This window comes from Asterias rubens, chromosome 4 (genome assembly GCF_902459465.1).
Source record: "Asterias rubens chromosome 4, eAstRub1.3, whole genome shotgun sequence".
NCBI lineage: Eukaryota > Metazoa > Echinodermata > Asteroidea > Forcipulatida > Asteriidae > Asterias > Asterias rubens.
Genome location: NC_047065.1, coordinates 7536965 through 7550364, shown reverse-complemented (window position 1 = coordinate 7550364; position 13400 = coordinate 7536965). Strand labels below are relative to the sequence as shown.

At 39.4% G+C, this 13400-nt stretch overlaps 1 protein-coding gene across 1 annotated transcript; it reads right to left on the bottom strand.

Moving 5' to 3' along the window:
- Positions 1-3389: 3389 nt before the first annotated feature.
- LOC117289449 (dnaJ homolog subfamily A member 2-like) lies at positions 3390-12994 on the bottom strand. The gene is made up of 10 exons (XM_033770581.1): positions 12838-12994; positions 9844-9903; positions 9337-9445; positions 8442-8562; positions 7697-7777; positions 7222-7355; positions 6508-6650; positions 5760-5958; positions 4899-5026; positions 3390-3909 (listed from the first exon to the last, which is right to left on the bottom strand). Exons 1-10 carry the CDS (start codon positions 12934-12936, stop codon positions 3718-3720), a joined length of 1266 nt encoding a protein of 421 aa, XP_033626472.1. The 5' UTR covers positions 12937-12994; the 3' UTR covers positions 3390-3717.
- Between the last annotated feature and the right edge of the window lie 406 nt (positions 12995-13400).

Genomic DNA, 13400 nt, shown 5'->3' with positions numbered 1-13400 from the left:
CCTAAGATCAGTTTATGTTTAGTTGCAAATATATGGTCAGTGTTCTACATCATTGTGTCCTGTCCTGTCAGAGAAAATGTGTAAATCATTTTGGAAGATACTTACTTCGCATACAAGGGGTCAAAAGATGACAGTATTCTCATGTCTTTGTGTACATAACTTTGCGCTGCAAACGTCTCAGCAACACAGCATGTTGCACAGCACATGTACACACAGGCTACACAAGATTAATGTATAACTGTTAGAATTACAAGACGTTTAAAAAATTAACACAAATGCTCTTTCACAAGCTAGTTTCATTTTGCTCGCAGGCACAAGCTAGACAGGTGTTTGTGTTGGCTTGACAGGCAAATAGTTTCATTGTTGAGCCATTACTATCCAGTGTGCATGGTGGCACAGCTATTCACCGAACTAAAATTTGCACACTATATTTGTGTCACCGCATATCACATTGCAGGTTAGCATAGTTTATCATTAAAAATAATATTGAATGGTCAAACAGTAGTAGGAGGGGACGAGTATGAGATTTACCCTACACTATAACAGCGTTCCTGAAAAACAGACAAGTGATGCTTTTTATGGGACTTCCATTGAAAACTATACAAATATACAGCCTCTTTTGTTAACACTGGCAGTCATGTTTATACAGCAGTGTTTACAATGAAACATTTGGATATTATTTAAGTGCAAATCCCCTGAAACCTAATGTAATGTACATCATGTATACGTCACTTAATTAACTTTTCAAGAAGGCTATCATAGTGTATAGATCCCTTGCATAGCGCAGAATGCACCTCCTAAGAAAGCGCGTCTACCATTTCAAAACATTTTGGGAGTCAATTCCTTTTTGCTCAATTTTGACTCCCCAAAATGGCGGACAAGATAGGTGTGTGTATGTGTGCTTCGCAATGTGCATGGGGGTCTATTAGTAAATTATTCATGGTACTAAAAGTGACAGAATTAGGCTGTCGAGTTAGCTTTGATATGATGGCTGGTTCATTGAATACGATACTATTCCAACAGAAGACATGAGACATGACTATTAAGCCTAGTACAATTTCTAGCAAGCTCTTTTATGAGCGTCAATGAAATGGTGCCTTTTAAAACACTTACACTGTACTAATGAAACAAAGTTATCTTGAAGAAGTTACAATAAACTGGATTTAACGAAGTGGAATCTTTGCATACGCTTTGTACAAATGACCATGAACTAGGACATAATTTAAATATTTTCCAAGAAATGCATGGATTATTGGGACCCCCTTCTCAAGCATTCGGGAAAATTTCCAGTTTCAGGCTGCAATAACTAAAGCTATGGAACTCACTACAATCAGATTTTGCTGAATTTGTGATTGAGTTGGGAATAAAAAAGATGCTATCAAAGAGGTTTTTTATAACATCCAAGTAGATCCTGCTCATCTATCAATGCGGTTATGCAGCGTTCATGAATCGAACCATTGTAGATATTAGCCTTTTTGAGATATGGTGGAAACTACCGGAGTACACCGATTGGTTTGGGTGTATACAGACATATTTACACAAACCAAATTACATCGTGTCCAGCATATCTCAAAATGGCTAATGGCATGACGTCACAAACCATGCATATCGGTACCATTGGCTATTGCCTGTTGGACTACACCATGCGTTAAAAGCAGCAGTACCAAACACCCTTGCAATGGATGCCGGAATTTACAATTTGTTTAGTCTTGTTTATTCTTGCACTTGTGCAATGAAGAGAAAATTTTCCTTAAAAGATGGCAAGTTCCATTCAAACTGGCTTAACCTCATTAAAAGGAACATTCAATATTTAACCTTCTAAAAAAATTCTCACCATTGCACTCATAAACATTCCTAATTTGTATACTAACTCTGATAAGCAGCATTTAGCAGGTAGCCCAAATCTTCACAACTCATTGTTCTAATAATCTTTTTTTTAAATCAAAGGGTCCCCCAGTGAAAATTACAACATGGCTTAACCCAGCAAACCAGTCTCATATTCTTATCCCAAGAAACATCTTTATGTACACAGTGCTTCTAAGCTACATTGTTTAAAGTCAAGACTTCAATTATGTTTAGAAAATATGCCAATTGCAAGACTAGTATTGATCGAGGGCTGGTCAAACAATATCAGTGATAAAATTAAATGGACAGTTTGTTTTCTACCAAGTACACAAAAAGGTGGATTTTATATTTTTACTTGTAACAATAACAATAACAATGTCCGAGTGTATTAAGGTTAAAGTAACGCGTTTCCTTGGATCGGAAGAGTTGGTCTTTGAAAAGCATTTGAAACCGTTTTTTAGGAAATGCATATGGTAAGAAAGATATTTTAAAAGTAGAATATAATGATCCACACGAGTATCATTCGAAATTGCACAGCTTTCCTTTAACTTAGCGAACTATCATGGTCGGCCTTTGTGTGGATCATTATATTCTACTTTTAATGGTGCGTTCGATAAGCTTCCCTGGGTCTACCCCGCGGTGCTCACTCAGGTGAGCCCCTGACAAGAGCTAAAGGAACGATCACTCACCGCTCTCGTAGTTACGTCATGCACCTGGGGCCAGGCCCCAAGTGACCCACTCCACAAGCAGGGCACTGTGGGGCTGACCCGAGTGAGCCCCTGGAATGACGTCAAAGCTATTCGAACGCACCGGGGGCAGACCGGGGTCGACCCAGGGAAGCTAAACGAATGCACCCTAAATTATCTATCTAACCATTTGCATTTCATAACAAAAAGCTTCAAACGCTTTTCATTGAACCAACTCGACCGATCCAAGGCAACGTGTTCCTTGAAGGAAATGTGCTGTCTTTTTGTCTGCATAAGGGATGTAGTACTAGCAATGCTTTATCATGTGTGTCTCAATGCAATCAAAATTTCCGTGTTTGAATTACGAGACCAATTTGTAAGGGTTTCAAGGTGATGAGATGCAATCTGCAGCTAACCATGCCAGAAACACAGGGGCAAACCCCTTATCTTAACAATAAGTGTTCTTGGTTCTTGATATCAAACACAAGTAGCCCACAGGTCGCAGTAAGTCCCAATTTAAGGATGAATTAGAGTTATTAGCACCCACACTCTGACAGTACCAGAACTTGAGTCCAGTGCACTAGAATGCTCAGCCACACCATAATCAAGCGCTTTTGAGAGAACAGACTCAAATACAGCAAATAAAGCATCCAACACCCCAAAGCACACTTACAGTAAACAAGAGTGTGTACACGGTACCATTTGGACTATAACTTACATCAAAACATACCTTATTCATTTTGAACTTAAACCCTAGATACAACACATTGAAGGTACTATGCATCCATTGCTCTCACTCAGTGACAAAATGCAAAACCACAGAGGTCTCACTGCTGAAAATTTTAAGTCTGGTTGTATAAATAATTCGTCAGATATTGACAGCGTATGCGCGCAACAGTAAAACCAAAATTTATTTGGAGGAAAATCAAGACTGTTCCATTATTTAAAATGGGGGAAAATTATGAGATGAGACAGTCTGAATTTTATACAGTGATGTTAAATTCTTGTAATGATTACTTTTAATACATGACACACACACCCTGCCCTCTTTACATGGTATCTACTATGTTATTTATTGTTAGACTTGCCCATTAGTCCGCTCCCAGCTCGGTTAGGGTTAGACTCGATGCAAGTCTGTTCCTAGCCTAGAAAATTGACTTGCCGCCAGTCCGCAGCCAGTCGGTTTTCATTGATGCGCACATTGCACAGACGGACCGCCGCCTCCACTTTCATCTTCGTCGTCGTCATCGTGGTAAGCCTCGCTTCGGTGGTTATGCGAATTGGTGTGTGAGGCCTCAAACTCTACCAGTTCAACCTCTTCAGCATCCTCACCAGCAGCTTCATGGTTTGGTCTGGGTGGAAGAAGTTTCTCCAATTTCTATTCAAGAAAGGAAAAAACAATTACCATCAGAACATGTATGACAGAAAAGGCAGGTCACTAGGGTTCTTCACAGGGTTACATTTTGTCCGGGGCGCAAACTAATCCTGCAAGATCATCAAATTGCACAACAAACCATTACTGTAGGGCCGTTAAATTGCGCAAACCATTCCTGCACGATCGCCAAACTGTGCAAATTATTCCCGCACAACCGCCAATTTGTGCAAATTATTCCTGCACAATCAGCATACTCAGGCATGCAACTGTAACTTCACAAACAAAAAAAGGGAAATTACAAACAACATTTCCATGATTTTGTATAGTATTTTTCAATTTTGAATGGTAAAGCTGAGATTAAAAAAAGAGGAAATCAGCTGAGCCGAGGAAAAGTTGCATGCCTGCATACTGCGCAAAGTATTCCTGCAAGTAAGGCTGATTGGAAAGAGGATTTTGCGCAATCCATTTCTGCACGAACAATACCACTGATCCTGAACTATAAAATCCCACTTTGTGCACGATGGCTTGATAGCTTCTATTGGGAAAGAAAGTTTCAGATTTGCATCTGGGTATTTTCTTATCCTGCTCTACGATCGACGGTCTTCCCTTTTACAGCGCGCGTCGTTCGTATCAACATCCATAGAATTGTCAACCTCGGTCAACAGCTAGTGACTAGTCTCCAGCCAAGCCTCTGTGGTCAATTGGTCTAGACATCTGCACATCTAGACATCTAGTCCAACACACATGGTCTGCACTTTTTCTTCAGCTGCGCCACACATCTGGAACTCTTCTACCACAAAATTCAAAACTCCTTCAAAACTTATCTTATGTCACAGGTTTTCAAGGACTAAATTTTTGTATTGTCTGTTTGTCTTTTCTTTTCTTTTGGTTTGACTGCGCCTTGAACACCCAGCAGGGTGGATACATGCGTATTACAAATCTTTACTATTATTATTACTAAAATAACCAACAGTTAACAGTGTGCTGCTCACCTTAAGCTGTTCACTACTTGCAAAGTTATTTTCAGGAAACTTAACGTTGAACTTCATGATCAGATTGCCTTTGGTGAATGGATTCCTGTAGAATGGCATACCTTCATTCTCTACTACACGTTTACAACCTAATAGGAAACAAACCCAAAACATTAACATCAATACTGATTAATAGTCTTATTTGCTCTCATACAAGATACATCTCCTCTACTTTGGTCTTCCATTTTTGAATATCTGAGGTAACTTACGAAAAACTGATCACCAACATGTTGTTGGTCTGAAGGATGTTCATGACTTGATCCGTATAATCTCCCAAGCAGGTTTGTGATATCTTTTGCCAACAAAATGAGAATAACTGTACAACCTCCAATTTCTATTTTTTGCTGACCAGCAACTTTCCATTGACTTTGACAATACATGAAATTCCCTAAGGGAATCTAACAAACAAGAGCCATTGCTCCAAGATATCATCCAATGAGAAAACAAATCACTGCACTTCACCAGTTAAACCTTCTTAAAGTCCTGCGCTTCATTTGCATAAATTGTCTTCTTTAGAATTTACACTTGTGTTTTTTCCCAATATATTGAATTGAATATAACGACTTCAAATCCCATACTGGGCATATGTGTATTTTCAGTTAGCCAGACTAAAAAGACAACAGAAGGCTGTGAACCGACTGTCAGGCCTCGATTTAACCCAAAGCACCCACAGTAATTGTCGTGGTGCCCTGTGCTTTTGCTGTGGTGCACTTTGCAAGGTTTCAATACAGATTTACATTTTCCTCAGAGAAGTGCCCTTCATCAGATGAAAATTGCTGTTCCCCTTCAAGAGTGAAGTTCACAGTCTGGACTGCAATTTACCTGGTTGTATAACACTTCCCCCAGGGCATTTGATGAGTAGCTGACGGTCATCCAAGTGTTTGAGTGTTATTTGGAAGCCACACAGTGCTTCTGTGATGGTGACTTCTTGCTCCCTGTACAGGTCGTTACCAACACGCTTGAAGGCGTCATTGTCTTTCTCAACGAGGACAATGATGACATCACCGGATTCTATTCCAGGCTAAAAAAAAAACGAAAAGCTCGTGTTGCTGACCGTTGAACTGAATCTTCTTTTACATTACCTCATGGTTCATGTATCATGGTTAGGATTAAAAATTGTTCGCTTCAAATTCCGGTTGGAAGCAGAAAAGGAAGACCAGGACAAACTTGAGTTAGCTCTGTTTGACGTTTGTTCAGTTTTAATGAACTTTTTGCTTGTGTAATATCCCAAAGTGTGGTTCAGGAGTTATGATTTTTGTCAAATATTAACCTTCAACTTGGGATTTGAACAACAGGGCGTCAAGGTCAAATGGGGGTCACACTTTGTGTAGCATTTGTTGAGTTTTTGAAGACATTTTCGATGATGTGTAGATTCAAAGTAGATTGTGGTTACTTATAAAGCCCATAACACCGAACAAGGTTAACCTCTTAATGATTATGCTGTTTTGTCCATGTACCAACACTAATTCCAATCATCTTTTAATAAAATATTTTTCAGAATTTGTTTTAATTTTTTTTATTTTGTACTGAAAGTACTCTTTCAAAAACCAATGTTTTTGAAGTAACTGACCTGTTGATCTCCTTCCCCATGGAATGTGATCTTCTGGCCCTCTCGCATGCCTTTATCAATGTGAACTTCAAGGATCTTTGTTTCCTTATTGACTTTAGCTCCATTGCATTTCTTGCATCGATCCCTGTCGTTGATTCGCTCCCCTGCACAGAATTAAACAAGTAACACTTCCAGGTTGAATTGAAATACAACATCAACTGGCTTAAAAGATCACAACATATTGATGTTCAAGTTAAAACTGCAATGTTAAATTATTTTACACGACCGCGCTGATACAGAAGTACTCGCCATCGAGGTGAAAATGTGTGACAAACTTCCTGAAAGTGTTCTGCTGAATGACAAACGAAATAGTGGCCATTGAGAAAGTTGTTCATCATGACGCCATGCACCTCAGTCAGCCCCAAGTACCCCCTCCACAACCAGGTTAGGGTCTGACCCAAAAGAGCCCGAGAACGACATCAAAGCTATTCGAATGGACCGGGGGGAGACCCCGAGTCGACTTGGGGAAGTTAATCAAACACACCCAATGATGAACACTGGAGTGACTGAATTATATTAACAAACCAGCACTTCATTCGATCTTGCCCTCGTTTCTATGCTGGTTCTAACGCATCCATTCTATCTTGCCCTTGTTTCTATGCTGGTTCTAACGTATCCATTCTATATCTTGCCCTTGTTTCTATGCCGATTGTTTTACAATGTTATACATCATACCTTCTCCTCTACAGTCCGTACAGGTAGACTGCATCTGCTGTACCATACCAGGCCCAATCTGACGTATCGTCACCTTAATACCTCGCCCATGACAACTGTGACAAGGCTGCATGGCACCCTGTTTACCACCATGTCTGTTAAATCAAAACACACAAATCATTAACTTCATGAGCTGTCAATTGCTAGCCAAGCTGAGGTTGTCCTTGATCAAGATACACAATTTTCAGGATGCGTGTCGTACCCCCTTGTCCAAATTCTCTGTAAAGTTTGAAACTGGTAAATAATTAATCAGCTGAAAACAATCATATTACCCGTTTTTTATTTTTGTAAATAATATTTTGTTTAAAGTAACACCCACAAAGAGCATTGCTTATGGTGTGGCGTCACCAATAGAACAAAAACTTCTGAACCTTATTGCTAATATACAGCAGGGGTTTCCCCCTGACTTTTTTTGCAATCATCTTTACTTACTTACCCTTTACAACTTCCACAAATGACGTTCTTGCTTAGCTGTAGCTTGGAAGTTTTACCATTGTAAAGATCTTCAAGTGAAACCCTGTGAACAAATTATATACAAATTAAAATTACTTAAAGTACGTTTAATCTAGCCATTTTCACACAGCTTTGTTGAATCTCTTGCTTAATAACACATGCACAGCCTTTCTCCTGCTCCAGCACCATAGCCACATTGATACACCTCCTAATAAATAAACTCCGTGCCTCCACAGCCCAACACTCTCCAATAAAACCACAGGCTCCGTTAAGAATCCAGCAGTCTCCTGACTATGGACAGAGTACTGTACGAAACTAGAGTCAAATCATTCCTTTCAGAACCACTGGTTACTCAAAAGAAGGATTTAACAACACGGTGTCTCCACAAAACTCTTACCTTACAGCACATCACATTTATAAAATGGCTGATGTTTGGGTTGTTTATACTTATAAGGCAAACTGACTGTTTCCAAGAAATGCCTGATGTTGGCGTCGTGAACAAGATTTTATGAAGGTGATCACTAAAATTACTACCAATGATGTAAAGGTACATTATGCTTTCAGGCATGTATGCTTCATTTTTGAAAGGGCAAGAGCACCAAGGTATTTTCTCCTTGGTAGAGGGCATCCTCCGAGGATATTGTAAATTTCGCCTGGAGACTTTTAGGGGCACTAAGGCACTGAAGTCTTTGTGAAGTATCAGGCCTGTGCTTTATTTCTTGACTTACCCAAGACGATGCACAGTGTCCTCCCCTTTCATCTTTCTCTGTCTCCTCCCCCCGCCAAAACCACCACCGCCACCGCCAAATAAGCCACCCCCAAAGAAATGGGAAAAGATGTCATCAAAGCCTGCAAAGAGAAACAAACATTAACACACTGTTTCTAAGTAAGTGTGACTTGTTAAATCAAACCGAGGACATAACTGTTTCTTGTGAGCAATTAGATAGAATGCTTTGAAACAAACATAACTTACTGGAAGCTTTTTGATCATTGAATAAATAGATAAACAAATAAATCTGTCCCCATTTCATGACACTGCTAAACTAAGTATATTTCGTAGGCTTGCAATGATTTTTGTTTGCACCTGCACAAGATGTTGCATAGTGAGTAACCAGCTACAATGTCATGAGATATACATATTACACTTGATGGTATTCAAAGCATGATGTGTCTTCTGCCAATTAGTTCTAGTAAAAATTGGGCTTTGAAATTGCGGCCACGACAGATTAAAGTTTGGGAACACCTACGGTAGACAAGTTCCAAAAGCTCAACAGATTTCTCATCATAGGAGTTCTTTGCCAATGATAGTGTACAAGAGAAACCTTCAAAGGGACAAGTGACAAAGCTGACAGACAAGTGAAATGTCAGCTAACTGTTCCCACCAGCTTGTTGCTGAAAAAGTTAAAGTCAAAATTTGTTAACAAGTGTAGACAACAGCCCAAGCTTAAGGCCAAGTCACACTGCAGCGATAACGAAAACGATAATGACCACAACGCAAAGAGAATGCATTCTATTGGTTGAATTGCTCCCTGCAGAATACACCCACGCTCATTCAACCAATCCAGGGCGTGCATTGTTAACATTCTTGTTTTTTTGTTTTTGTTATCGTTATCGAGTCCTTACCTCCTCCTTCTCCAGCTCCTTCCTTGAGACCTTCCAGGCCATAGCGGTCGTATGTGTCTCGTTTCTCAGTATTACTCAGCACTTCATAAGCAAAACTGATTTCCTTAAACTACAAAAAGTAAAAAAGAAAAGAAAAATGAATGGCCCGTGTAAAAAGGCATTTTTGATTTGAGGTATTTTGAAGAGAGAAAACGACTGGTGCTGCTCTTCACCAGCGATGGGAGGAGCCTTTGATGTTGTAATTAAATTAATTATAAAAATATTAATAGTGGCCTTTTATATAGCCCGCAAATCCGCCACTCAGTGACACTTAAGGCGCTTGTAGACATACAGATGTATCATTTGAGTTTTGATGGCACAGTATGTTTAAGTAACAATCCAAGATGATCAAGAATGCTGGAACTTCCATTTATGGATTTATTATTAACCTTTAGTAGTGTTTGGTAAAATTTGTAACCATATCTTGAATGAATGTTAAACCTTTTTTCAAATTCCTCATTTCCTTACCTTTTCTCCAGCATTGGGGTTTTTGTCAGGATGGTACTCCTTGGCTAGTTTCCTGTACGCCTGTAAAAATAAACAAACATTGATTCAATAGTTACAATACATGTACCTTGGTGAATTGGTTTTGCCTTGAGCTGCGAAATTGAACAATAAGTCAACTAAAAAATAAATGGTCAATAATTGGTTGATATCTGCACTAGGCCTGACAAATAATTTGAAGATCCGGTTAATGGCGAATAGTTTTTCCTAACTGTAATCGCAATACCGTTTTTGACCCCAAAAAATAGCGCCCTCTAGCGGCAGGAACAAATATTTAAATATCCGGTTAATTTCAGATAGTTGGCCAGCGGTTAACCGAATGCCAAATTTCACTATTTGCCCAGCACTAATCTGCACATGCTCACTAATCATAGAGCGAGCAGGGCTGGTTCAAGTCCATTGGTTGAGCTTGTGACAGCAACTTTATTTTAATATGGCAACTACCACCAGACTGTAGATCAAGGAACCCTCACAAGATACATTCACCAATTAGTTACGCTCCAATAGTTGAAGAATTTAGAGCAGGAACAAACCATGGATGACTTAACATTGTTCCAATCAAGGTGGCCCCGCAATTAGTATAGTCAACAGTTGTCCTTGTCCAAACTTGCTCATTGTAAGTTGCTATTTTAACACACCAATCCATTTACTTTGGTACAGTGGCATCTTTCTATCAACATCACACCACCACAGGTGGGAGGTGAATCACGGTCAAGGTACAGAAATTTCCAAAGACAGAACAACAAGGTAAACATATAAAGGGCAGGGTTCTCCCCACGTACAAGCTAGCGTATCGGGCCGATACGCAGAAATTATTGGCCGATACGCTGCCAAAATTGCCGATCACACTTTTTCCCACCCGATACGCTACCCATTTTTGAATACCTTTATTATTGGATACAAAATCCTCTGCGAGACAATGGAATTTTTATCATCCCATAAGTCACTCTAAATCATCAGCTGCATGTCGTTTCCCAGCTGGTAAATCACACGCAAAAAGACCACACTGACACAGCGGAAGACGTAGACATAACAGAAAAACCCACAATGGAAGCTCTTGCATAATGCATGCGAGTATGCATGCAATGTACATGTACATGTATGCTGTTGATGATCGCGTGCGCGGTGCACAGTGTAACTGGTTTCCTTCCGAAGAAGGCAATTTTGCCGTTGCATACCGTTATCCGAAGACGGGTACCAGCTTTTAAAAACAACTTCGACCGCAAATTAATGTTGATCGCTCAACCCCACGTTTGAACACACACCCAAAATAACATGTTACGCGAGCCGTGAGTTTGCCACAGACCTGCGTTAACAATGGCTGCCAAACAACAACAGCAGATAAAGACTTACTTATTGTGTGTGAAAAAGTTTTCTTTCATTAAAAATGCAGCTCACTTGTAAAAAAAAAGGACAGATTATAAGAGACTTTGTATTAATTTATTAAGTTTTATTTTTTTGTATCTGAACTTAACATACTCAAAATAAGTTAGGGTTGAAGAACATAAAACACTGGCTGGTATCTAAATGGTAAACTGTGTTACCTGTCCTTTTGCAATTTTGTTATTTATTTTGTGAATTATTGCTCACTTAAGTGTGCTTACACACACAAAAATCCTTGATAAAAAAGTAATTTCAGATGCCTCTGGAGTCTTTTAAAATGCACCAGAATGCAGCAGAGAGCATGTAAAACCTCAAATTTTCCCGGGACCCCACGCCGTAGGGGGCTTCGCGCTTCGCGCTCGCATGCTGGGATTGTGAACATCCAAAATTAAAAGCCCCACAGTTTTAAAAAATCCTGGGGAGAACCCTGAAGGGTATCACATACTTTTGACAGACATGGTTAACAGAAATTTGCAAGTTGAGGAAAAAGTACATGAAACAAAAGTAACATTTAACAAACACTTGACAAATAAAAACTTTATCTAAACTGTAATGATAAACGACTTGAGAAGTCTTCGTTTCGTGACAAGGAAATTGAGAAATTGTCGAAGGCTGCAATTTATTAGGATACGGTTCTTACATCTGGATCTGGATAAATATTCTCAATGCTCTAATGTATATTAGAGCCAAACAAGCAGAGAAATTGATGAAGAAATTTCAGTTTTAGATGTGGGAGGAAAACATAAGAGAATTTATTTCAGGGAAAACCCACGCAGTCAGGTAGGGACTGAAAACGCAATCCACCACATATGTAGTTGTACTTGTAGTGCCCTTGGGAGGATTCAAACCGGGGTGGCATTATTTTAGCAAGACTGAAAAGTAACTTCATCAAAACCACAGACCATAAAAATTGCTAAATTTAATATTAGTTTTGACACAATATTTATTAATTCATAATGCCTGTTCCTCTTTGTATACATTCTGTAACCTTACTGGGAAGACGGTATTTTAAAGACATGATGCTAAAAAAGTTAAAAGGGTGATGAAATGACAGTTGGTAGGCCTATATACATAATTTTTGCCTTTTTGGCAATTGAATTACAACTTTTAAAAGACCTAATGTTCCATCTTGGTTTTAAAATATTTTGTTAATTTTTTTAGTAGGCCCTAAACAGTAAACTGCTAAACAAAATTTAACAAAATATTCTTAAAAAAACAAGAAAGATCATGAAGATGGAACACATGTAATTTTCGTGGGAGAGGAAACCACGGCCTACCAAAAGAAACACTGCACTGGCCAAATACCTAAGCCATAATTACAAAAAGACTATCGCTCTTTCTTTGGTCGAAACTACTGAGCTGGGGGCACCACATTTATGCCGCCTACCGGCTTTTCGTCATAAGGAAATGAGTGCGTTTCTTGCGACATTCACTGTTCACTTTGTGAATGTCGCGGTGGTAACAAAAAAATACAAAGCCACAGCGCGAAAAGCGAGGGAATATCCCCACATTAGGGGCTCAAATTTAGTAATTTATTTTACGCAAATTCAACAAAAATGTACTCCGTTATCTTACCTTTTTAATTTCTGTTTCACTCGCATTTTTAGACACTCCTAACAACTCGTATAATCTTGTGTCGTTTGTTGGAGCACGGCTTCTCATGTTGAACGCCATTTTGACCGCAGGTGTAGAGTGAAATCTCTAGAACATGGTGCGGGAGCTTCACACTGCGTCTGCGCGAGGGTCGAGAATTAAAAAATGCCGACGTCATTTTAGAGTTGTCCATGTCGTTCGACCACAAACCGCACCTGGCTGATGTAACAGTAGCACGTGTATTCCATGGGTTGGGATTCCCCTACAGCACTTTGCATGCGTCACACTTCGAAAGCAAGCCGGGGGAGCGCAGGGACTTACCGGGGAAATCACTGCAATCACTTTATAGTTTTCCCCTTGATAAAACTATTTTTTTATGGTCCAGATCAAAATGGCTAATCTAAACCTACAAACTGCACCTATATAGCTATATAATGGGTCAACCTTCTGTGCAACTCTTTACTGTTTTACTCCATCATCTCACATCCATTTGTGTTTGTCCTCTTCAAAGTAGCAACTATGTGGCAATCAATCAAAATATAATT

Bases quoted from the DNA above. Each gene is read 5' to 3' on its own strand.
- LOC117289449 (XM_033770581.1), bottom strand. From the start codon at position 12,936: ATGGCGTTCAACATGAGAAGCCGTGCTCCAACAAACGACACAAGATTA. The intron at 9,904-12,837 runs GTAAGATAACGG...TTATTTTTACAG, and splicing joins GTGAAACAGAAATTAAAAAG to GCGTACAGGAAACTAGCCAA. The intron at 5,027-5,759 runs GTAAATTGCAGT...GTTTCCTATTAG, and splicing joins GGGAAGTGTTATACAACCAG to GTTGTAAACGTGTAGTAGAG.